Source organism: Glycine soja, chromosome 9 (genome assembly GCF_004193775.1).
Source record: "Glycine soja cultivar W05 chromosome 9, ASM419377v2, whole genome shotgun sequence".
Lineage (NCBI taxonomy): Eukaryota > Viridiplantae > Streptophyta > Magnoliopsida > Fabales > Fabaceae > Glycine > Glycine soja.
In genome coordinates, this window is record NC_041010.1 from 18,813,613 (window position 1) to 18,840,986 (window position 27,374).

Sequence of the window (27,374 nt, forward strand, 5' to 3'; positions counted from 1 at the left end):
AAACGGTGGGTGTGTGTGAAAATAAGTTCCAAATCACGTGTTCAAATTTCATGAAGATCCAACGGTTAAAAAATCCAGGATCGTTATTTTACCTAGATAGGTTTGAGTGTATGCGGGAAAAAGAAAGGGTTTTGGAAAAAGAAGAAGGGAGAACGGATTTGAGAGGAGAGAACGTAGAGACAAGAGTGACCCATAATGTCTCTATTTATAGTTAAGGTACTCTGGGTCTTTTATTTACTCTATTTTTTATTTGTTTATTTTATAAAAATGAACTATTTTATTTCCTATCAAATGAATAAATAAAATATCCTTTTTATTTTCCTTGAAACCATTATTTTAATAAATTTATTTCTTCTTATTTATTTAATTATAAAAATCTCATCATTTTTGTAAAACTCTATTTATTTTTAAATAAAAATATTTTTTAATTTATTTTACAAAAAATGGGGTGTTAGAGAAGGGATTGAAACCTCAAATTCACAGTCTATGTGCAAGAGAATCTCTCTCTCTCTCTCTCTCTCTACATAACTATTTAACAAATTCCAACGGTGGAAATCTATACAAATGAGTTCCAAAGATGATGTCCAAATTTCAGGACGATCCAACGGTTAAAGAGTTTAGGATTATAGTTTTACTGGGACAGGTATGAATATATGCAGGAAAAATATAGGGTTTTTGAGAGAGAAAGAAGAGAGAGTCAATTTGGGGAAAGAGAGCATAGAAACATATCATAAATGTAAAAACTAACCTAATATATTTTTATTTATAACTAGGGTACTCTGTACTTAATATTTACTCTATTTTTCTTTATTTTATTATTTTATAAAAATGAACTTTATTTTACTCTTTTGTTAAATAAATAACCAATTAAAACATCCATTTATTTTCTAAAACATCATTTTACTCCATTTATTTTCAAATGCTATGAAATTCTTATTTTAATTAACAAAAAATATTTTTTCTCATTTATTTAACTTTTTTATTTATTTTACAAAAAACGAATGTTACAAGACTCTCCCAAGAATAAAGTCATTCCAAAAGACCCTCAATGGAATGAGTGTGTGTGACTCGTGTTTAAACATTAAACAGACCATATGAAGATGTTATTGCCGTTGAATCTGGACTAAATTGTTGAAAATTAATGCATGATAAGAATGATTAAGGAACACGATTCTTTTATGTAACAAGAACTCGCTATCATTTGCATTCAAAATTCCCAGTTTTATCCAGTAGGATACTGATTTGTAAAGTTTATCTTTATCTTTTATCCTTTTGTTACAAAAGTTGTGTATATATACGCATGTACAACCTTTGGTTAATCAATTGAATGCAGGATAAGGATTAAATATTACCAGTTTATCGATTAGGAATTTTAAGCAAGACAATTTGTTGTTTTTAATTTATTGGTTCTGAAAAGAGAAAATGGTTGGTCGCTGCAGCAATGTGATGCTTATTCTAGTTCTAGGGAACATAGATCGAAATCTGCATATACTCGTTTAACTGAAAATCATATCTAAATAACAACCAGCTTATGAATTGACAAAAGGGGACAAAAAACAATGACACAAGGGTATTTTGGAAAATAAAGCTACAATTTTTCATTTTGGAGCATAAGCATATAAAATGATAAAGTAATGTTTACATTCCCAAAATTTGGTTACAACCAAAACACTAACAACGTTACAACATTGTCCTAACCTCTGCGCCCAAGAAAAATCAATTTGTGTCAAACCAAAAAGTTACAGCCTAAATGGAATAAACATGGCAAAAGACAGAATACAGGGGGCCTATATTGCCTCTAATTATCAAAGGTCTGTCTTTCTCTTGTGCTCATTTGATGCATTCATCTTGTGCTGCAAAAAGCACACTAGCACTTGGCAGCACTACTAGGTAGTGTTAGAACCACTCCACTTTGTTATCATGCCTTATAAAAAACACTCTATTTGTCTTAGGATATCCAGAGTGGCTGTAAGTTGTAGAATTCAAAACTAAAGCAGAGGTGAATTTGTATCAAGCCATGTTCAATTGTTTAGACTCTCGACATATTCTATTGCTTTCCTCTTCACAGATTCAATCCGTTCTTGATCACCTTGGGACATCTCATAATCAAGATACTTTTTGAATAAGAACTGTCAATCAAGACAACAAAGTCCTAAGTGAGTCTGACAGGAAAAATTCCAAACATCAGCAAAACTGGTAATATAGATGCACACACCTTCATCTTTTTAGGTGGGAGGCTCAGACTAACAGCCCTTTCAAACAGTGCATGAATGATATCTTCGTCTTTATGTTGAATTTCCTATAAAGTACACGAGAGAATGTTAGGTTCAAAATAATATATTAACACAAAGAAAATGAGGTGGAGAAGGATATACTTGATCAAGATAAACACTCCATAAGTCTGTTCTCTTTGGGTACTCCCGTAGGATTTTTTCAAACATGGATCGCCCTCGATCTGGAAACCCAACCTTGAATTCAAGAATCGCTGTCTGAGAGAAAAATTTAATATGCTTGTGTTTAGGAAGGCTTAATGAAGCTCGATCAATGACCGGTTGGATTCCATCCTTGTTTTGCTTCAAAAGACTTTGTATACGCCTCAACCAAACCTACAATCCAGTGCAAAATAAGTTCCATAAACATTTTTTATCAACATCAGAAGAGTAGATTTATACTAAAAGGTTCACAATACTTTGCATGAATGCTTGAACTTCTTTGTCATTTTATTGAGAAGTTCATCGGCTAAATTATGCTGCTCGGTCCTCTCATACATTCCCAAGAGTGCTAGGTAAACCTTTTTGGGATCATTGTATTGTAGAGCTCTTTGGAATACTTTCATAACAGCCTCCTACACAAAAACACTAATTAAGGATACTCCACATAACAACATTAGTGAATAAGCAAAAACTGAAATTGCTCTTGCTCTCCCCCACACACTCTTACCTCTCTAGGGTTTCCATACTTATTTTCCAAATTAAAGTATGCCTTCCAGATGTTAAGCTTCTCGTTCTCTTCTCGGATATTTATTGTCCTCAAAGCCCTTCAAAATTATAGATTCATTGGAATAGAAAAATGTCAAGTCAGATGACTATGGTAATACGACATTCACATAGATGTATGGAAATACACTGTAACAAGTAGACATAAGTACACTGTTGCAAACAGAAACTTGAAATACACAATCAAGGGAACCAGCAAACTACATGAATTATTTCTCTCCACTTTTGCCACCATAAAGATACTAGTTAGCAAGCAATTGTTAGGCTCAAGACACTCTAATATTTAATTAACAATGACAACACATTGAAAACATCATTTAACATAGAACATATTAAAAGTTTTAATTCAAGTGCTGAATCTTCATACTTCAGAAAGTACATAACATTGATTCAAGATACTTTTGTCTTCTGTTGTAACCAATCCGGATCAATCTATGAAGGAGGCATTTCAAGTAACTGTTGAAACAATGTAATTTGTAGGAGGTACCATCAAATCATTTAGATAGCTGAATGGTTTGAAACTTTGTTTCATGTTTTTGTTTCTTATTTTCAGCAATAATTGCAAAAACATCTTGTTTTCACTTGTTTACTGGGGGGGGATCACCAATTCAATATAAATATTAAAACCAGAACATAAAGTGAAGACAATGTTGTGCTTTAGTAATTTTTAGTGAAAATAGGTTAGCATACAAGATTACTTGTTTATATGCAAACACTCTTACTCCGATAGATGAAGGTTGAATGCTTAATAGCCCAATAATTGACCCAAAATAAACAAAAAAAGAAAACTGTTAAGACCCTCTTGCCCAAGATTTGCCTTAGAATAGGAATATGTTTATGGCTCCTACGGAAAAGCTTAGGATTATACAATTCAAAATCAACATAGTCGAGTTTGAATTTCATAATGATTTTAAAATCCACATACAAAATCATAGTTCATCAGATGTACCTTTCAGCAATTGAGCGGGCTTTCTCAACATCAGCCATAGAAACCATGAAATCCATATATTTTATCCAGGTGAAACTGCTATTAGGAGAGCTTCTAATCAGCCTTTCAAACTCATCAGCAGTTCTAGGGACATCGTCCTCCAGTAATCTTTCCTCAGCAGCCCTTATTTGCTTCTCCCTGTACGTCACATTAGAATTAAAAAGCAAAAGAGAAAAAAATGATAGAGGTAGCATTTTATAGAAAGCAAATGCCAAATAACTATAAGCCTTATATTAACCTCTCCTCCTTTGCTTTCTTCTTTTCACGTCTCTTATGTTTTTCATTTACAATGTCTTCTTCATTTGCATGTTCTTCACTTTGACTGTTAGCATTATTTGCATCAAATTGATCAAAGTCATCAAGGGCAACATCAAGTGGTGGAATGTCTGCCCTTTCTTGTGCTTGTGAAAGAATTGGGAATTGATTAATTTCATCCTCAACATCAATATTTGAGGTTCCAAACAAACTACTATTCATAGAAGTTATAGACTTCATTCCATCCACAATAGGTTCATCTGATTCTTCCTTGGATGGTATTTGAAGCACGGTTTCACCCCTCATATATGAATTCTTCATTCCCAAAGAAATTCTGTGTCTTTCTTCATCCACCTGATGAAATATGTTACAGAAATGCAAGTAATTAGTAATTTAGTACTTTAATACACACGGATCAGGCAAGAAGGCCTATCTGACATAGGACAATAAAGAATTTGAGATATGGACATATCACGAACGTGAGTTAGTTCACACAATTCAATGATAATTAAGATGGAATTAGAGTCAGAATAAGTTAGCATAGCATTTAGAAGTGTTCTGGAAGGGTTTTAGTTATCTGTCTACTATGGTTAGAGATATTCAAGCAACTTGTACACAAATCCATTGGATTCCATTTTTTTCCTGGTGGATTTTAGGTTGTCTGCTAGAATATACCCTTATTATCATACAACCTTCTGAATCCTAATTATAAATATATTTATCTGACGAGATAAAATCAACATATTACAGAAACATTAACAGGTCTCATGCAAAGCACTTCCAATTATACAATATACATACAGAATAATACACTTGAGATTGAAGGACAGAATTAAAACGTTGTATTTCTCATTGATTAATTCTGTACAAAGAGTGTATGAATACAATATAGATACAAAGGATAGGCTAGAAAAAAAAAGGAAAGGATCAACAAAATCTAATTGAAATCTAGAGATATGATACTACGAGATACTAATTACCAAAATATCAAAAGCTCCCTATTTTCCTAGAAATAGGTTATTGGAGATATAAATCATATCATATCTCAACAAATACAAACAGTCGCAGTTAATAGCTAGAAATTGCAATGTAAATTAAAACCAATAGGCATATAATCTCCTTTGTAAAAACATACAAACCAGTAAAATATCCAAAGCTTTTGTATTTGAATTACCTTTAATATTCTTGCCTTTACTCTCTCTCCAGCTCTATAGTTTGCTTCAATGTTCTCAATACGGTTATCAGAAATTTCTGATATATGGCATAACCCAACCTAGATAAGTTGACCACAGTCACTTAAGAGAATGGTTTATGAAAAATCATAATTTCACATAAATACGATCACAACCACGAATACATTTTGTGGATAAAGCTGTAAGTATTTGAGGCATCCAAGTAAAGAAATGGATAAAACCATGAAATTAAAAATAATATTATACAATGCATAGACTTATAAAAAAGCTAAAAGCATGAAAGAAATAAAAGCTCTCATTTCTTAATTTCTTTATCATAATACTTTTTATTACAAATACGGACAAGAAATGGCTGCCAAGGTTGTAGGAATACCATGTTTGTGTTGTCAATTGCAATGAATAAACCAAATGACTCAACCCGCTTAATCCTGCCAGATACAACATCTCCAACATGAAATTTACTCAAATCAATAATCTCAGATTTGGGTATATTGGGAGCCGTTGACATCTTCAGTGTAACTTCAACACGATTTGAAAGAGGCTCCACAGATGTAACCCTGTTATTCGCTGTCTTAGTACATTTCTTCACATATCTATCTCATGTCAAGAAGTAAACAGAGACAATATGTTGATTACTTACCTGCCAATTACAAGTTTTCCAACAGGAAATTCTTTCTCAGGTTCTTGAACATATTGTTCGGAAAGATTGGACAGAAGAATTTTGGCATCAATCTTTCGTGAGAGCATAATGAAGCAACCTTTTGATGTGACATTCTTAATATAACCCTAGCCAAAAGAAGACAAATAAATCATAAGATCAAAAATACAATATTTAGAGGAAAAAATACAGAAAATCCAATAGAACTCGACCAGAAACAGAGAATGTGTGTATTATTATTGTGGTGCCTCCAACACCCAAGACAGAATACAGATGAGTTTCGAAGTCTCACCACCCTCCACTTCCTAATTCCCGATTCTCTCTAATTCCCCTCTAATTGACTATTTATAGTTTCTTAACTAACTAACAATTAGTTATCCTAGTTGTTCTAACTAACTGACAATTACTAAGGCTCTTATCTTCCAAGGATATTTAATAACATACCCCTTTCCTCATCTATCAAAATCCAATAACGATATGCCACCAACCAATCCATGCTTAGCTCAGCAATAAATTATCAGCGCAGAAAATCATCAAGGACCAAAACTTACAATTGGTTTTTGTATAGAGCTTGACAAGTACCTCTGAGAAACTGTATCTTGTAATCAATTCATGCGAGGAAATTAGGTTCTTGAAAAAATTGAATCTACAATTTATTTTATCATGGCATTCTTAATTGACATTAAACTACTGCAAACTAGATGGTGTCCTTGTAATGCAAAATCAAACAGTTCAATTGACAGATTCCTCAGTAAAAGATGCTTCCTTTACAAATGAAAGGAGTACAAAAGTATTTGCCTTTTTTCTCAAAAAAGAATTATAAAAGAGAGGAATGATAGAAAACAAAGGTGCTCAGATGTCCTCCTGAATAAAATACAAAGAAAACTGAAATTTAAGAGCAAAAAGCTTGGGGGAAAATCAAGAGAATGTAAGTGAGATTACAGCATTTATCTCTAAAAAGTACCCCCATCCCCCATCCCCCCCCCCCCAAAAGTAAAAACCTATGCCCAATTGATTATTGTTAGAATTACAGAGAGAGTAGAATCAAGGAATATTATATTATTGATTATATGATTAGTACATAGAAGCTCTATATATGGAGCTGAGTATAGAAGAAGGTTTCTGTAACTAACCGGTTACTAACTACCTACAGCTGACAGATAGTGGCACTGGCAAGCAACAACTACAGTACAGTTACAAGAGTAGTATTACTCATGCCCATTACACAAACCATTCTAACAATGATTCATTCAAATAAAATTTCTAAAAACATAACCTGGGACCTGGCACATAAATGATGAATGCTATGGTGGTAAGCAAACACTTTGCATTAAATAAGCTAACATAAACCCTAGATTAAAAAAAAAAAAGAATTATGACATGGAAAAAGACAAAAAAGTCCCTATACCTTTACAATCATATCAGGATGAAGATCCTCAATCTTCTCCACACATTTGCTGTTAGCATTCCTGAAAAATCAACAATTAATAATAGGATGAAAATTATCAGGTATAATAGATTCAATTATATTATTATTATAGGTTTTTAACATAACTTTGGCAACAGCCTGTGCTTTGAACAGAGGTAATAAACCAATACAACCAATTTAAATATTAGTATGATGAAAAAGAAAAAAGAAAAAACAGCACAGGCTAGGACTATTTAAAGATTGATCTCAAAAAAAAAAGATTGAACAAGAAGTATCAATACTAGTACTTACACAGCAGAATCCTGGGAAAGCTTCACATTGGAAGATCCCAATGACAAGTCAACATGAATAGTACCCTTGACAGTGTGGCTGACTTCAAGCACTATACATTTGACAAACTGCTCTTCATGATATCCAGACAACGGATCAGGCACCCATGTGTCTGCAAGTTCAGTAAAATGTACTTTTCCATATGTGCGAGGACCAACTTGGACAAGCAATCCACCAACACCTGGAAGTATTTTACTAACCCTTCCACCTAAAATATCTCCTTCATGAACATATGCTGTTAAATCCTTATCCACAACATTAGTTAGTGGCTCTTCACTAGTTCCGCAAGAAAGAGTAGAAAAGGGGCGCACAACCAACCGCAATAGCTTCTTCTCCATGTTGACACTTAGAATATGACCAGAAACAGGTTGTCCAACATGATATCGATTCTGGAAATCCTCAAGCTCACTGGGTTCAGTAGCACTATCAAGAATATATAGCTGAGCCCTTACATTTCGCGATATTGTTAACCAGACCCATTCACTTTCTACTTTATATACATAACCAGCCACGCATTGCCCAATTTTAAACTCAAGATTTTCAGATACATCATCTATATCACTGGAACCTGAATTGGAATTGAGATTATATATTAAATTGCAGGGAGACTATGAAAATTTTCATAATTAACAGGTACAAACTGTTGAGATATATTTGACTAGTAGATACTGACGAGATAGAATTAAAAATTCATAAGAAAACAAACTTAGGAAAATAAGGGCAGACTAGAATAGTATAAATGGATACCAAAACAGAGTTCAATCATGGGTGGGGATGAAAATATAATTACCCTTGCTTCCAATGAACATGTATCTGATATCAATATCAATATATAATGATAAGAACAAATACGGCTATAACTTATAATATAAGGATATTAGGATGTCAGGTAAAATTAATTCCCAATAAGAATGCAACTGTAGGATCTACTCCCAAGCACCACTCAGGTAAAGAATAAAGATGAGTCCATACATGGCTACATGCTTATGAAACAAATATTGGCCTTCAATTTAACCCGTCTTTCTTCATATATGTTTCACAAAATAACCAGTATTTTAATCATTCACATAATTTCCGGCTAGTGGTGTACTTAACCTGTAACCATTTCAGGTCTGACTGATAGCTCCCACTGAGAGCCCTTCCGATTGCCATCTGACTCATTAGGTTTTGCAACAATCCTTGCTGTCACTGTTTGCCCAACTTTGTAGCTAGAGAATGGATTTTCCAAAACATTTCCATAATATACCTGTATATAGGCACCCAACTATTTAGAAAAATACTAAAACTAAAATAGATAGCACATCAACAAAAGGGCAAACGTTGCTGCAAGGAAACATTAAGGTCGCTGCTATGTGAATTTGGTCACAATTTACAGCTACAAAAACAGCATATCAGCTAAGGGTAAAGAGCTCACATCTGACACTCTCAAGGCCCCATAATGGCAGAAGCTTTGTTATCAAATCTACAACTTCAAATGCTAATTTTAATATTGACACCAGAAAAACAGAATGCTTACCTCTGTTATGTGAATCCGGCCATATAGACCAAATCCAAACTTCAGCTTCAGTTCAAGCGTTTTGATGTCAGTAATCTGGACAACCATATTATAAAAGAAAATTCTTGAAACACATTTTTAATTTGTCAGAATAAGAAATACTACTCTGGACTCAAATATAACCAAACTAGATAAACCCACATACCTCTGCCTCAACCAGAGTTCCCACTTTGTAGCTAGACTTCTTCTTGGTTCTTTTAGAACTAGATGATGTCTCATTGACCACATCGACAAGTAAGAGCAACCTTCCTGATGTTTCAGGACTTGGAAGAGCCATAACAGTTGCAACAACACTGATCAAGTAAAATATGCAATGCAATGAGTTGTGGGAAAACTAGGCAAAGAAAATGAAGCTTCTACTCATGAAAATAATTTTCATATTTAACATCAAAATGATATTTTACTATAAGAAGTATTTTTCAGAATCTTGATATATCTTCTAGCAATGGAATACTTAAAAGGGCATACATGTGATGTTCCAATTCCTTTGACAATAAAAAAGCATATGCCTCATGTATTCCAGGTAACAGGAAACAAATTATGATATGAACTCATGAGACAATTATTATGCATAAATATTTGGCCTCCAAACACAAAATGATTAGCGATAACCCAATAAAACATTGAATTAAAAACTGTAACTTTACAAGTAGAAGCAGACACAAGATTAGGGAGTAGAAAATGATTCTTAGTAAATGATCAACACAGGAATCCAAGAGTACAAGAGTAGGGAAAAGAATTACACAAGTCCAAAATTTATGAGGAAAAAGGAAAGTCCAAAGAAATTCCTCCAAAGAATACAAGATGATAACCAAAACACAAGACAAACAAACAGAATATAAACGAGCATTTCCTTGCATCCCCTTGTATACAAAGAAAAAGAGCATTTAACCACAAAATAAAGACCAATACAATAAGACAGATTGTTACTACAAACTCTTTAATGTATTAAACGAGGAATCGAAGTCTAGGAATCACACAGGTGGCACTGGCCAGGCTGCTAACAGTCATTCGAGTGTGTACCCACTTTACCATCCAAAATTATTGGAGGCACCATATTACTTAGTCTTGGACACAAACTTTTGAGTAATGTTTAGTTATACGGGATAAAATACATGTGAAAACCTGAGTTGATACTTTTAATCAGCAAATTTTGTGCTCACCTCTGCCCATTTTGGTATTGTTTATGAGGAAACCTTTGAGCATTATAGTCTGATACTGATGCATATCCTATAGTGTAATCATTTTCTGGAATTGATAGAACCTGCCTTGTAGATAATAATTTCAGTAAAATATGTTAATATGCATGAACAAGTTTTACCAGAAGATGGCTAACGGTGAAGAACAATATTAATACTTGCCAGGTAATTTTCTTTTACAATTTCCACTACTGCATTCACAGTCTGATGTAATACCAAGTCCTTTGATGCCTCCCTTCGACGTTTCTGGAACCAAGGTATTTCATTAATTTGGTCAAAGTAGGTCAAGAAAGAATGATGGAAGAAGCCTCGTGCACAAGGCTGCCTTCTTAATAAAAATTTGAATGCCCATTATAGAACCCTTAAGCATAACATTAAAAAAATTCAAACTGTTTTCCCTTCAGATAAAAAAAAAGGAATGTTAATTAGAGAGAAGAAAGAAACAATGCAATGAGATAAATTTCATAAAGATGTTTCCATAGCATGGCAGCAAATAATTTTTATCAAAAAATTTACTCAGCTTTTTCTCTGCCATGTGGGACAAAAATGTGATATATATGCATGAAGACAGACGAAAGAGGCAAGGAGCAGAAAAAAAAATTCCAACCTTCTTGTTGGTACGACTTATGGAACTTTCTTTAGATCTATTAATGAACTCTGGTTTTAGAGTTAACTCAACAAGCTTGTCTGCCTTTCCAACATCAAGAACCAATGCTTCCACTATAGAGCCACTCTCCAAAATAGTTCCAGCCACTATGGAATCATATCAAAATGAGAATTGGTACTTGCACTTGATAAGAACCATCCAAACATATTAGTTAATAACTAAATACCATGTGGGAAGGAGAAAAATTACACTGATAATTGGCAATAAAACCAAAAACATCATTATAATGTTCAAAGCTTATAACAAGTCCAACATCCTCAACAGCCTTAACTTTGCCTTTTGCAACCATACCAATGTTAAATCCTTCATCCCACTTTGTATCAGATGCACCAGAGCCACAGTATTCCAACCTTGCAATCTAATTCAAAGATGCACACAAGATAAGAAGTAATAGAAAAGGGAGAGGATGTGAAAGGAATTGCTGACAGGAACACAGGAGAAAATTTATCCAAGAGGCAAATAAACAAAAATAACAAAAAATCAAAATCTTATTTTTTTATCAAAAATACATAGCATTACATTTTTTTCTATGATAAGTCAAAGAGCAATTCACGGCCAGAATTTTTTTTTCATGAATTTAACTTTAAATTTTCCAAAATTCAAGGTTGACTTTTAGACAAGTCAATATGTTAGAGACCACTTAACTATCAATAATAATGTCAACTCTTCGGGCAAATTTTTGGCTATCTTATATTTTCCAAAATTTTATGTAAAAGGAAGCACAAACTGTAAATTTGGAGATCTGGTTCTATTAAAACAGCTAGATATAACACACCTCAGAAAAATCTCATAAGAAAGTAAATAGTAAAACTGCATTAATCTAGTTGCAGAACAAAATGAACACCAACATCATTTTCTAATCAAAATAAATGAACATATAGATGAACAAATGTACTCTAGGTATCCAATTCTATTTCAAAAATAACAGTTTGGAAAGAAATTGAGTAAGCCAAAAAGCATGTATTGTGGGCATATGAAGCTCATACTTGAAAACAGCATAAGGATAGGCATATGTGGGTGTTAGCATGCATAAAATGAACAATTTAATAAGTAGAATGATAAAATGCGAGACTGTGTGTCAATAATATTAGAGTTACTTGATAATTCTTTATACCTTGTCATCCATGAGAAAGTAGTCCTGAATAAATGATGCATCAGTTGAAGAACAAGCTGTCTGCTTTAGAGAGAGTGTTACTCTACCAGTTTCACTACTAACCTGAAGTTTTTTTAATAAAAAAAAAGAGTATTTGTATTACACTGTTTTAGCCAGCACTAAGCTTTCATAAAATTGATATACAGCCTGAAATATACTAACATTGGATATGTTGCTGCGAACTGATTGCCCAATGTAATAAGCTTCCAAAATATTGCTTTTCTGGTCATCTGCAGCCTATACAATAGAACAAGGTTATCAGGCTATCATATGCCTAGGATAAAGTGAGGTGTGTAATAGAGAAACAAAGGGAAGGGGATTTGTTAAATTGAGATACCTTATTTCTAGGAGCAAAGCCGGTTAAATGACCAAGGAAACGAACAAAGCAGCCAGACTCAATTAAGTTACATATATAGCCCTGCTCCATACACAATTTATATAGCAAAAGAAGAAAAACTTTACAGCATGTCACTGACAAGCAAGAAACTAAAAAAAAACATGACTATCAAAAAAAAAGTGCTGGAAGCAGTTCATATATGACATCATCACTTACATGCACAACAGAGTTAGGATGTATCTGATTGATATCTGCAGGAATCTGCTGAGCATGTTTAATAAGAGAACTTTTGGCAGACAGGATCAAATTGTTTCCCTTAACATCTACATTGATTAAAATGAAACATTAAACTAATAGTTGCAGGTTTATGATATAAGTTATCAACTCGATAGATGACACTGAAAAGCAAAACACAGAATAATAAGAGTGAATCTCATTCATATCTAAGAAATAACATTAATAACCTATGTTGAAGTTTCTGTTTCACACACAACACACAGTTTCTTACTGAAAACTGTTGAAATTAAAGCAATAAAATTCTGAATAATTATGATGTTGTGATGTAAAAAATTGACCTCTTATTTATTTTCAAACCTTAGGTCAAGTAAAATTATAGTACAAAAACATAATAATTTTAATGATAGGAAGTAAGTTAAAAAGTAGCTGCTACACCAAAAATAGAAGGGAAATGAAATCAGCCCAGCAATGAATGTCTAAGTAAAAAGATGTTAAAATAGAAACAAGAGGAATCAAACTTATATATATAACCATCGGGAAAACTTGGATTCTTCCCTAACTCTAAAAGGTAAACAAATTAAGTATCAAACCTTAATAAAATGACAAACACACAGAATTGTTAACATTTAATGCCTAACAGCTTTGCCCAGGCATTAACTGTCATGACATATGCTACTACAAAGAACATGCTGAATATCTTAAGTGTACCTAGAACCAGCAGTTGATCAAAATTATATCCAGGTTTCAATACTGAGTGCATCAAAATAGCTTGCCCTGCAAAGTATGAAGCTACAATTAGCAATTACATTAGGAGTAAGCAGCAATAGGAAAGCCTTTTACCAACCATCAGGGAATTTTTACCATGATGATCTGCCAAGTGCTCCATGGATATTGTACCCCTTGAGAAACCACTTGCATTGACATAAACAACAACAGCATTAGATGTTATTCTGTCAACAGCTCCTGAAACAAGGCTACCCAACGTAACCATATCATCTTCAGAAACACTGTCATTTGAATGTAACATTGGATTAGCATAATTTGTACCCCAGCAAAGTGAGTCAGCAGATAGCTTCTTATTTTACCTGACAGAACTTAAACTACTTTTTACATTTGGAAGAAAACATATGATCTCACCAAAAAATACAATTTGACAACAAGCAGAAAGGGAAAGAAGCAAACCTTGTGGGCTTTATTATGAAACTAAGGTTGATCCTCCGTGAAGCAGGAATGCAACTTATGACCCGGCATTTGACAGCTTGTCCAACATTGTACACTGTACCTGGATCAGCACCTGGCTCTAATCCAAGTTCAGATCTGCTCTTAAATCAAAACAATGAATAACATAGTTCTAGTAAGAGAATAACACTAATACTCACATCACAACTGGAATGTAGTCAACATATTACAGTCAATGAGTTTTCAAGATGCCACAACATAAAAACAGGAATATAATACAAACCAAAAATAAAGGCTTACAATTGAAGAGTTCAACTTTAAAATTGGGTCAACCAAGATAGCAAGAAACTCAGTTAATAACTATGGATCAGCCGCAATAGCATGTTTCATGTTTCGAAAAAACGCCACCGAATAGCGGTGGCGTGGCGGGTTTGGGATGGCAGCGCCATGGCGGTCGTGGCGGTTATGGCGGGGTGGCAAAAATGGCGGTTTTTTTTTGCTTTTTGTCCGCGGTAGGAGTTGGGCTGACCCGACCCAACCCTACCCGGTTATTCATTCAACTAAAAGACCCTCCCACGCAGCTCTGTGATTCAGAACAGCCTTCCATCTAAGAGAGAACCCAACCGCGAGCCTCCCCTGCACCCAGCCGCGTCCCTCCCGCACCCCGCACACGCACACAGCCGCGACGACCTCCGGCAGCGACGCACCGGCATGAACGGCGGCGACGAGCTCCGGCAACGACGCACCTGTCACGAACGGCGGCCTGCAGCGAGAAGTTCACGCGAAGAAGACAAAGTTGTCGCAAAGAAGAAGAAGACGTAGGTTTTTTTAGTTTTATTTTTGTTGTTTGACACCCCCTGTTTTCTGTCTGCAGCTTTTTTTTCCTTTTGCTATTTGACACCCCTTTTTACTTTTAACAGTCCCATTTTTTTTTCGTATTTGACACCACAACTTTTTTAACTGTTCAGTCCTCTTTTGAATGGCTGAACCATCATCCGATGCTGCTACTACAAGTGCAACGAGGAAAAATAAGGCAGACCCAGGCTGGAAATATTGCCATTCACTAGTGGAAGGAGATACAAACACCATTGTTTGTAATTTCTGTGGAAAAATCACAAAGGGAGGAATAAGCCGAGCCAAACAACACCTGATTGGGAAGTCGGGCAACATTGTTGCTTGCAAGAAAACTCCCCCAAATGTAGTCGAAGAGTTGAAGGAATATATGGCTACCAAAAAAAGTGGGACCACTTACAGTACTTCTGGCAGTGGTAATATGGCAAATATAGGAGATTTTGAATTTGGTGAACCAATTGGATGTGATGGAAGTGAAGAAGATGAGTTTGCGGACTCTTGTAATGTTGCTGCAAGTGCAAAGACAAAGTGTGGGACTAAAAAAGGACCAATGGACAAATTTTGTAAGAATCCAGAAAATGCAATCAATCGGAGAAAAATGGAGATGTTCAGGCAAATGAACATAAGAGAGTCAATGGATAAGAATGAAGTATTGAAGGTGCATCAACATATTGTTCGCTTTTGGTACCAAGCAGGTTTGTCATTCAACCTCATTAAATTGAAAAGCTTTGAGAACATGGTTGCAGCCATTGGTCAATATGGGCCACATTTGCCCATTCCTAGCTATCATGACATCAGAGTTCCACTCTTAAAGAAGGAAGTTGAATATACTGAAAATTTGATGAAAGGCCATAGGGAGCAATGGGTCAAGTATGGTTGTACTATTATGTCCAATGCATGGACTGATCGGAAACAAAGATGCAACATTAATTTTTTGATTAACTCTCAAGCTGGTACCATGTTTTTGAAGTCTGTTGATGGCTCTGATTTTGTAAAGACAGGTGAAAAGCTTTTTGAGCTTTTTGAGTTGCTTGATGCCATTGTGGAGGAAGTTGGAGAAGAGAATGTTGTTCAAGTTGTAACCGATAATGGGAGCAACTATATTTTAGCGGGTAAGTTGTTGGAGGAGAAAAGGAAACATATTTATTGGACTCCTTGTGCAGCTCATTGTATTGATTTGATGCTTGAAGATATTGGGAAGCTTCCCTTGATAAGGAAGACAATTAGAAGGGCAATTAATCTAGTTGGGTTTATCTATGTCCATTCTAGTACCTTAAGTTTGTTGAGAAATTTTACAAACAAGAGGGAATTGGTAAGACATGCTATTACTAGATTTGCCACTTCTTATCTAACCTTGGAAAGGCTTCACAAAGAGAAAGCCAATATTAGAAAGATGTTTACTTCTGATGAATGGACCTTGAACAAGCTATCTAAGGAGCCTAAGGGAAAAGAAGCTGCAAAGGTAGTGCTCATGCCTTCTTTTTGGAATAGTGTGGTTTACACTCTTAAAGTCATGGCTCCACTTGTGAAAGTGCTTCGTCTTGTGGATGGTGAAAGAAAAACAGCCATGGGCTATATTTATGAAGCAATGGACAAGGCAAAAGAAACAATTATCAAGTCTTTCAACAACAATGAAAGCAAGTACAAAGATGTGTTTGCAATCATTGATAAAATATGGAATTGTCAGCTTCATAGGCCATTGCATGCAGCTGCTCACTTCTTAAATCCAGAGTTCTTTTATGACAACACTGACTTGGAGTTTGATTTTGAGGTCACCAATGATTTGTTTGAGTGCATTAAGAAGTTGATTCCACAATTTGATGTGCAACAGAAAATTCTAACCGAGTTGCATCTTTACAAGATTGGTGCTTACCACTTTGGTTCCGACTTTGCAATGGCTCAAAGGAAAACCCATTCTCCTAGTAAGAAACTTTTATCATACTATTTTTTTTATGTATTAGTGTTATAATTCAAAATTCTAAGTTATGCTCTTGGTTGGTAATTGGTATTGCAGCATATTGGTGGCGAATGTTTGGGTCACAAACTCCAAATTTGCAGAAGCTAGCTATTAAAATTTTGAGTTTGACTTGCAGTGCTTCAGGATGTGAAAGAAATTGGAGTGTGTTTGAGCAAGTAATTGTGACAAAACTCTAACTATACTTTTTAATTTTATTTAATTTTGATGATCAAGTTTTATTTGGAGTATATTTGAGATTGAAATCAACATTTATTTGTTATGTTGTAGATTCATTCCAAAAAAAGAAATAGGCTTGAGCACAAGAGGTTGCATGATTTGGTGTTTGTCAAATACAACCAACAATTGAAGCAAAGATATAATGCAAGAGATGAATTGATCCAATTTCTCTTAATGATATTGATGTATGCAATGAATGGCTCGTGGGAGAGATGGATCAAGATGATGATAATGATGCTGGAAATGATTTGGTATTTGAAGATGATGATGCTCTAAATTGGGCAACTGTGTATCAGGCTTCGGGGGTTGGAGAGTGTAGGATGTATACTAGGCGGAAAAAGCAAAAAACAAGTGTTGCTGCTGCCCAAACTTCTAAAAAATAGGCAATGGTTGTTGGATCTTCATCAAGGAAGCAAAAAGCAGTCCAAGAAAATGATGAGGATCTAGATGTTGAGGAGAATATTGATGTTGAATCTGAAGAAGAAGAAATCATGGTCAATTTTGAGGCGTCTGATGGGGAAGAGGGAGAGGGAGATGCTCCATTACCATATGATAACAACGAAGATGATTATGTTGGGATTGGAGAAGATGATTAGAGCCTCAACCTTCACTTTGCACTTTGCATTATGTTTTTATCATTTTCTTATTTTGAAATTTGAACTCTTCAATGAGTTTATTTGGTGTTGGTACTTGATTATTGTATGAACTCATGAAACTTTTTTAGTTTATTTGAATGCAATCCTTTGTTTTTTTCAATTTCAATGAGTTTATATATATGTTTTTTTTTTGTCCGCCATGACATTCGCCATTTTCCGCTACGTCATCCGCCATATTTTTATGGCGGATTTTTTACTTTCCGCCATGAACCGCCATTCGCCATTAACAACATTGGCATGTTTATATGGTGGAACTTTAGCCTTCCACCATTGATAACACTAATATATACTCCCTTTGGACTCAAATATAAGCAAAAATACCTCATTTCACACTTCCAGAGGGAGTATATATGTATGCATGAGTGTGCAGAAAACTTACCCAAAGTATTCATAATTAACAATAAAATGTCATAGGTCTTAAGAAAAATATACAAGTGCATTAAAATAAAAGTCTAGGAAACAAGCAAACTTAAAAAGACATCCATATTTTTTAAAATACAAGACATCTTAAAGCATTCAATAAAAATTGAGGGTTAGTGTAGCACAAAGAATAGAAGTTGAGGATTCAGAGTTCAGTACATAGGTGATTCAAACTTCAAAGTTCAATGTAGAGGAAAGAATGGAGGGTGGATGCCATTGGAAATACTGCCTAAGATGAGTGGGTATTGGTAGAATCAATAGGGTGAGAATCACAAAGTTAATAGAAGTGTGGGAAATTATAACCAATTTGGGATTTCTTTTTTAACATTCTGAAAAGGGAGTGAAATCTCAACTTTGACCCTAAAGAAAGCCCCCAAAACAACAGTGTTGAGGGCAAAAATGAGTTTTCATAATAGTGCTGTAAAATGCCAGGGCTATGGCCGCTATGGCGGAATGGCATGGCGTTTGTTATGCCAACCACCATAGGCAGTTTGTGAAGGGAGGCCCGCTATGGTGGCGCCATAGGCTGCAATGGCGTGTTTATATGGCGGACTTTTGGCCTTCCACCACGTTACGCCATTGAAAACACTGTTCATAAAACATCATTCTAGCACAGCTATAGTGACTACGATTGAGACTGCTATTGCCTTTATTGAAAAATGCACCACCATAATGCCACTATAGCAAATGATTGATAAATATGATACCCAGGCAGAAAATCCAATTTAAACAAGGTTCTAAATCTTTTCCATATAAGAGAAAGGTACAAAACTAAACAATAAAACATCCTTCAAAATCATGTGAAAATAATGAAAAACATGATTAGATAAACAGAAAAAAATATTGTAGAAAAAAAAAATTAACCCCATGCATTGCCAAAATAAAATACACTTCATTAATTAGAACTCTTTTGGGGCATAAGACTATATACCATTTTATCTAGTGAGAAGAAAAGGCTTCAAAGTTCAAACATTTAAAAATCCCATGATAAATGAATGATAAGGGAATGAGGAAATTAGTCAAGAGTAAAAGGTGAAAAATGAAGATGAAATTTCCAATAATAAAAGCTCGTGATTTAAGCAAACATCAAAATATAACTGACTGTTATCATGACATAAGTATACAGATAAATCAGACACTTGCCTGGGAGCAAATCCTTGGACCCCATTGTAAAACCGTACAAAGCATCCATGAACTTCAATCTTTGTTATCCATCCATGGGTTATCAAACCATCGGTTGCATCAGCATATGAACTAATAATCCCAAGTTTTGATTTAACCTGCAGAAATATCATATATCTGATTCAGAATTGAATACAGAACTAATAAATTGGGGTAGGGTGGGGTGAGGGATATTAATAAATGCTCCCAAAATTTCTTCACCGAGGACAATGAAGAGACAAACATGCCTATTGAAAGATGTACACAGCAAAAGGAAAATTTTTATTTATTATTTCTTCAAACCCCACACCCCATTGCTCCCACATGTGCTGCTCAACACATTTCATTAACTAAAGGGTGTCATAATGGTAAACATGTCATAGAAATACATCACTATAAAGTAGTACTACATGACCCTGGTTTCACTACATACTCAGGTTCAAAACTACAATATCCTTCACAACAGGGATAATTAAGACCACAATGGAAAGACAAGCAAATTTAGGTGAAAATTATATATACTGAACAACAGTGCAAAGATTATCATATTTTTAAAATTTGGGTAGGATAAGTGTTAGGATATAAGGAGAGGGGAAAGTTAGTTAAGATAGTTAGACTAGTAAATAGTAATGGGTTAGTTAATTAGTTAGAGGGGTTTATTAGATATAAATAGGATAAGAAGGATAGGAAAGAGGGAGATTTGTTGTCATTGTAAATTGAGCATTAGCTCTTTGTGAAAGGGGAAATCCTTTGTGAAGGGGAAACCCTTGGAGGAGAGTTTTCTCTCCTATTTTCTGTTCTTTTCTTACTATACAGTAAAATTCTTTCTTTTCTTCATCATTTCAATTCTTGGTTCCTAACAATAGGTCCGACCTGCATGGCAATTATATTCAGGGAAGGCTTTTTTTGGTGAATGGAAGAAAGATATTGGACGCAGTCCTCACTGAAAATATAGTACAACAAAGAAGCCAAAGAAGAAACTCTTAGAAGGAACATATTATCCAACAACAAAGAGTCAGATGAACCTTACTTTTGAAAGTCGAGAAAGATAATTCACGATAGGTATGAAAATATAATTGACGGATCCATAAAGAAACATTTTACAGGATAACTAAACTAAAAAAAAAGAGAAAAAAATTATAATAGTGCCTTTGAGATTGAATAAACTGGAGAAGAGTTCACATGTAGAAACATACAAGGGTTTTCTTGTGTGTAACTGTCACTCGTTTTGACTTGCAACCAAGCACACGGAAAACCAATTCAGCTCCCACCTGTACCATAATCCAGGTAAAAACTTCAGTCACATAATGTCTTAACTGTCCCATCACAAACATTTACCATATATGGTCTGAAGAAACAAAAAATGACAATACTAAAAATAACTAGCACAAGTTTATAGAACCTTAAATTTTTTTCCAGGCTTTGAAATTTCCAATTCAGACATATGTCGAAGAGGACAAAGTGCCTTCACACCACCTGGAATTTGCACTATAGCGCCAAAGCTGTCAACTGAAAGAATCTTAGCCTTCACCACCATGCCAGGCTTGACATCAGAATGAGTAAACACTTCCTCTTCTAAAGCACTAGCCTGCATGATATGAAAACAAAAAAGATGATTAATTGAAAACCTCCTACTAACATCTATGTCAACATTATTCCATATAACATCAAATTTAAAACTGTATCCACACGGAAAGCCATTATACAGAGAAACAACAGACTAGCTCAGTTTATGCAGCTACCTTTTTTATTTCCGAAAGACATGTCATTAGTTTGCACATTCAAGAACATATTTAACATTAATAAACTAGTTTTCAGAGAGAATAAATTATTGAATATAGAACAACTAAATTATATTGCTTCTACTTTGAAAAGGTCATCACGTTCTAGTTACATCACACATGAATATCTATGATTATGGGAATGAGATAGACAAAAATGACACGAACTAAACCTTGGAGCTTTTGAAACAACTGAAATGTAGAACATAATCATGAATGAAAAGGTTGGAAGCAATCTAACATGGGACACTACAGAAGAAATGAACTTTCAAAGGATATGATACAGACCAGACCAATTATACTCCTGACAGAGCACTAAAAATTTAGAAGAAAGCTTACAATTAAACAAATTATTATTTCTATAAGAGATTAGAGCCATTAGCAATTCTTCCAAGCAATCAAGACAATCATAAGAATAAGCACTCTAGAATGTAATAACTCCTATATCCATCATAAGGTCAAGCTCTTAAAAGTACTAATGCACATTAACACAAAAAAAGACACATAATACCATTGTGTGATGGCCCACATACATAGTCAGTCTACAGCAATCAGACTGAGGTTACAAATGATCAATAAAGAAATTATCAAAAACATTTTCAAATTCAACAGATAATTGATGTTCAGACACAAAGGACAACTTGATTAAATATTAAAAAAGTGTATAATAGCTTGCAGCTTGCCAGTATATACCAATACCAAAGCTGGTCAGATAACAAGTGAATCATAAATAAATGAAGTTCCAACTTGACTGCTTTTATAATGTTCTATGTTATAGGAGTATACTTACTCAATAGATAGTTTTCTTTTCTCAGCTATTGGGTAAAGTTTTAACCATGGTTAATAGTGAGTTCATAGTTAGTTAGTTAACTGTCTTACTAACTGACTAGAGTTAGTTGACAGTTACAGTTATGTAACTGTCTATATAAACTGAGGTGTAACCGTTCCTTCCTTGGGTTGAATAATATCACCTTTCACCTCAATTCAGTTTTCAATATTCTCTCCCTCACTCACAGATTCTCTCCATCTCTCCAAATAACCCATTCTCATTCTCCACATAACCCATTCTCCAAACAAAAAGACCTAAGATGATAAAAAGTATGTGATTCAAGTGTAATACCAACATAAAAGGCACTGCAACCATTCACTTACAGATGCTTATCATCTTTTAGAAATTAAATTAAGTAAAAGTACAATGACAACCTTCAAAACTCCTGTAGCAATTCCTTCCAAATATCTTAACCCAAGAATCCGAACTCGAACATGATTTCCTTCTTTGTACTTCTTCTCAAGTTTTGGGATCTCCTCAGCAATATCAGATATCTGTCAACAATAATTTCAATGGTCATTTTCATTTTGCCTGGTGGGGTAAGGCTTAATTGTAATTGTAATGTAGTTGAACATTCAGATTTCATACTGTAAAAGTTTTGTAACATTAAAACTTGTCCAAACACTACGTACGCTGACAAAAGCTGGAGTTGGCTCCGGAATTGATGGAACTTCAAGCAATAGTCCTAATCCTCTATCCACCCTAACAACTTTTGAGTTGTCATATATATCTCCAATTTTAACATGCTGGACAACAAAGAAAGTTCATCAGTCTCCAACATGGAACGCATGATTATCAATAACAATAATAATTATGGAAGCAACAGACAAGAAAAGCATCATTTAACAGCATAGAACGGTTATTACTTGTGGGAAAGAGAATAAAAAACAGTTTCAGAATCCATTCCATGGATTGAAATATGTCATCCTTAGAGCACCAAGGATATTTAAGCTACAATACTTACAGAAGGAGGGGCCCTGTTCTGAACAAGATGTGGATTCAGTGTCAAACCAACAGCTCTACTTGATGGATCAATGAATAATATCCGAGAAACAACCTAGATAACATAAAAGGCACTTAGAAAAATAGAACAGTAAATTTAAAAGAAACTAGCCTGCTTGACAGCACAAAAGACAGAATCAGCTGAAAAATACACCAATTACATTGCAAACTCAATGTGAACACCCATCAAGGTAAAGAAGTAAATATGAAGCTAAGAAACAAAAAACCAACATGATGATGCATTATGAATTTATGACTGCAAACAGAAATCCAATGATGCCAAAGAACTAAGTGCACAACCATTGTTTTTTATGGGAGGGTTGAGTAGGAATAAAAAAGAATTTCTTTTGATAAAAAAGTAACACCCCTAAAACAACTCGTTTTTAAATCTGCATATGTCAATCCACTTGTATTATTTATAATTATAAAAATTACACACTTAAATTTTAAAGCCTTACACACTTAAATTTTAAAGCCATATACTTAAGATCAGTTGAAGAAGCCTAGACAAGAGAGCTTTAAACTGCAAGAAGATTCTAATGGATCGCTTGTATTACATTATGGATCAAATTCCTCATCATTTTTAGCCTAAATGGTGTCTGCCTCTCTCTGAAACAATACAGAGGTGCCAAAAATGCCAATGTAACCAATTACTATACATGCTAAGGCATAAAAAAAATTATCCACTAGAATATTATATCAGATGATGCAACACATGCATGAAAAATCTTGCACTCAATAACTTGGTACGTCATACAGAAGGAGCTTCCAATGAAAGTATTTCAGTGTGTCAAGCAAATACTGGGATACAATTTGTCTGTTGAAAAAGTTGTAAAAGCTGCAAAGGTGTAATTCAAAAGTACCTTCTGAGATTCACTGCACTTATCCTTCCAATTTTTTCCAGGATAAATATTTTGCAAATGAAACAGATCAACCTGCAATGAAAAGATTCTAAACATTAATGTTGTGAGAGCATTGAGTTTGTCAACAGAATCTATATACACAATTGAAGCATTCCATTTACAACAATTGCAGGATGCACTTACAGTTCCTGTGAAGTATGTGAGAAATGATAACATAACACCATTCTCAAGGATTGACTTCACACAGGCATTTACCAGCATTCCTGGAACTAGAAGATCAATTGATAAACCTCTGAGGTCCTTGGTCTGCATTAAATGCACAAAGAAAATAAGTTAAATAACCAGTCAAAAGGGAAGTGAGAATCATTAAAATAGATACCAAAATGACAATATAATTAATACAGAGGAAGCATACCACACTTTTGGTTATTGTATCAGGGTCAGAACTCAAGTAAACCACTTTACGAACTTTATCAATGCTTCTAACCAAACCCTGCAGAAGTTTCCCAATTTTTACTTCACCACCCCAGCCTTCTGCATAAGAAAAGAAAGGCAAAGAAAACCACAAATTGAGCTTGGTTCAATCATGCCAGACAAGATGAGCAGCAAATTCACAGCAGGAGCTTGACTTTTACCAGCAGAGCTGTTTTTTGGTAAGAACCCCATGAAAAAAGGTAAACCAAAATGAAGAATGTAACCATGATCTTCAATACTCTTCACATATGCAGCAAGGACCTGAATATATGTAGTGCACAAAAAATCAAAACTTTCATCTATCATATTCCATAATCCCTATGACACTCAAAGGCCACTGAATATAGTGAATGAATTAAGAACCACAACAGGCTACAATATGAAATGCATAGCAATCATCATAATGGTGGATCATAATAGCACAATAAATTGTATACAAAAAGAACAAAAACTAGTTATTTTTATTTTATTTTATTTTATTGCATTTTTTACAATGTAATAAACAGATTTTAAAGAATACAAACAGATTTAAGGCAGCATATTTCTTTATTAAAATTAGCAATTGCTCAGTATAACTGATTTAAAAGAATTTTTTTAAACAGAAACATTTAGCAATCAAAATTTATAGGAAATTCTATTCTGAGTTTAAATCCTATATTTTTTTTATGGAAAGTTGATTTATTATGAGCAAACATGAGCATTGTAAGAATGTGACACAATAAGCTAAACAATATATGTAATCTAAAAATAAATAAATTAGCAATAAGTAGGCAAATGCAGTGTGAATTAAATCCAACATCCATACAAATCCAAATGCCGCCATCAGCCATCCAGAGTAAGGTACACAAATACAGAAGCCTAATTTAATTATGGGAGACTAGGAAACATATTGACTCCAATATACACACAATAATTTAAGGTTAATGTCAGCATAGGATTGTTTAAATGGTGTTGAAATTACTCTTCCAAATGAAGATTTTTGTAAACATATTATTCACCTTGAGATGCATCGTACATATAGCCAGGCTCGAGTATGTCATAATTGACCATCTCTTAAAAATCAAAGGAGAATCCTAGTCTAGATGATTGATTAAAAAAAATGTTAACAACAAATAATTTCATGATAAAATAATGACATACCATGCCTTCCTGAACAACATCCAAGTTGTAGTTCTTGTGCAACAAAGAAAGACGCAAAGAAAGCCAAATTTTCCTGCTTCCTTTCTCTTTCTTGTCATCATCCAATCTCAGTACAACACAAGAAACCAGCTGCCCAACACAAAATACACCAGAAAGGAAAATTTCCCCAACCTGAAGCAAGAAGGAGAGAAACAAAGAGATGAGCTAAAACTGATGGGCAAACAACAAGATTCAAAAATAATTAGAAAATTTATGTCATAGTGAAGATATGTGTAAACTGTAAGGATCGCAGGAAAAGAACAATCAGAATTTTACAAAAATACTTATTGCACACCTCAATTTTGTCGTCAAAAATAGGATCTACCGCATCTGAAGCGTGAACTAAACCACGTAAACCCCCTGGTAAACTAACTACAAGGTCTTTCTCATTTACTTCAGCAACAACACCCCAAAGCTTCATTCCAGGAGTTATATTCTGGCATACATCCAAGTACAAAAAGTTTAAGCACAGCATACAGACAAAAGGAATCCAAAGGTATGTTATCAATAAGCCAAATAAAAAAAATGCAACAATTAAGACTAAAAGCATATTATAACAATCGGTTTGAACATTCTGGTTGTAAAATTAAATAAGAATAATAACTTTAAAAAAATAACTTTTAACATTTAATTGAATTCATCATAACATGAATATAAAAACTCAACCCTCAATCATGGAACCAAAAACTTCCCGGTTCTATTTATGTAGCTATGCAAATGCACATTAAAGCCCATATACCATTGCAGTTCGCCAGAGCTATGTTCTTTACATAAAATCACTTAGTGAAATTCTGCTCTAGAAAGCAGAATAAACCACTCTCATAACATGCAACACAAAAACATGTAAAAATAACCATTGATGTACTTAGTAACATTTGCATTGCTATAAAAATTAACTTAATTAACTTAATTTAACAACAAATTTGCATCCTCCATTCTACAAACTGCTGCACCCTACCCTGAGAGTAATTTTATTCACACGCCGCGGCAACTTTCCGGTGATACCGTTGCCGGAAAGCGAGCCCCAGTCATCTGCGGCTTCATTACTCTTACCCGACGCATTCTTCCCCTTCTTCTTCTTCCTCGTCTTCTTGGAGGGATCCTCGGCGCCAAACTCATCATAATCATTCCTACCCTTCGCGGAAAATTCTCCGCCTAGAAGAAACACATTCAATTGAAATCCAAATTCAAATTCAAATTTAAATTAAAAAAGAAAAAACGAGTATTCAGGGAAAATAGAAATAAAATAAAAAAATAAGGAGAGTGATAGTTTGCAACCTCGAGGGAAATCGGGAACCTCGTCTTCTAGTGGCAGAGAGAGTGCTTCGGACTTTGCGGCGGCGACGGCGATGTTTTGTTCCCTCTTTTTCGGTTTGAATATTTTCTTAGAGGCTTTATCGATTTTCGGTTTGTCTACAGAGTCGTTCTTCTTCTGCGGTTTTTTTGAATGCGGTGCCATGTCGAAGCGTTTCTTAGCTCCGCAAGGTTTGCGTTGTGTTGTGTCGCTTGAAGAAGGAGGACGAAGAAACAGGGTTTAGAAGAAGGGTTTTAGGGTGGGAAGTGGTGAGAAGATGAAGATACATATTGGGCCTAAATAGAAGCACAGAAAAAAAGAGAAAAAAACAGGACAGAAAGACGGGCTTTGCTAGGTGCACCCAGCATTAAAATAAAATTCTAAAAATACCCTTAATTGTTTTTTGTTTTTACGGATTACATAATCCATATCTCACACAGATTATATGATTTGTATGAGTCATATGGATTAACTCATATTGATTACATAATCC

At 34.4% G+C, this 27,374-nt stretch overlaps 1 protein-coding gene across 2 annotated transcripts; it reads right to left on the reverse strand.

Moving 5' to 3' along the window:
* Positions 1–1,573: 1,573 nt before the first annotated feature.
* On the reverse strand, positions 1,574–27,154 carry LOC114367892 (rRNA biogenesis protein RRP5-like). Of its 2 annotated transcripts, none has more exons than XM_028325136.1 (40): positions 26,866–27,154; positions 26,546–26,742; positions 25,883–26,023; positions 25,549–25,719; positions 24,570–24,669; positions 24,350–24,468; positions 24,118–24,240; positions 23,935–24,006; positions 23,034–23,126; positions 22,702–22,815; positions 22,444–22,563; positions 20,862–21,047; positions 20,656–20,730; positions 19,442–19,578; positions 14,180–14,314; positions 13,859–14,004; positions 13,706–13,771; positions 12,977–13,083; positions 12,761–12,841; positions 12,586–12,660; positions 12,385–12,486; positions 11,460–11,628; positions 11,211–11,356; positions 10,766–10,849; positions 10,568–10,668; positions 9,550–9,697; positions 9,366–9,440; positions 8,945–9,095; positions 7,811–8,417; positions 7,499–7,547; positions 6,073–6,218; positions 5,806–5,989; positions 5,414–5,512; positions 4,223–4,593; positions 3,946–4,122; positions 2,941–3,037; positions 2,690–2,845; positions 2,376–2,606; positions 2,216–2,299; positions 1,574–2,129 (listed from the first exon to the last, which is right to left on the reverse strand). In XM_028325136.1, exons 1-40 carry the CDS (start codon positions 27,044–27,046, stop codon positions 2,022–2,024), a joined length of 5,724 nt encoding a protein of 1,907 aa, XP_028180937.1. In that variant the 5' UTR covers positions 27,047–27,154; the 3' UTR covers positions 1,574–2,021. The 2 variants fall into 2 exon arrangements, with proteins under 2 accessions (XP_028180937.1, XP_028180936.1); XM_028325135.1 differs by having other exon boundaries at positions 7,499–7,559.
* Positions 27,155–27,374: the final 220 nt, after the last annotated feature.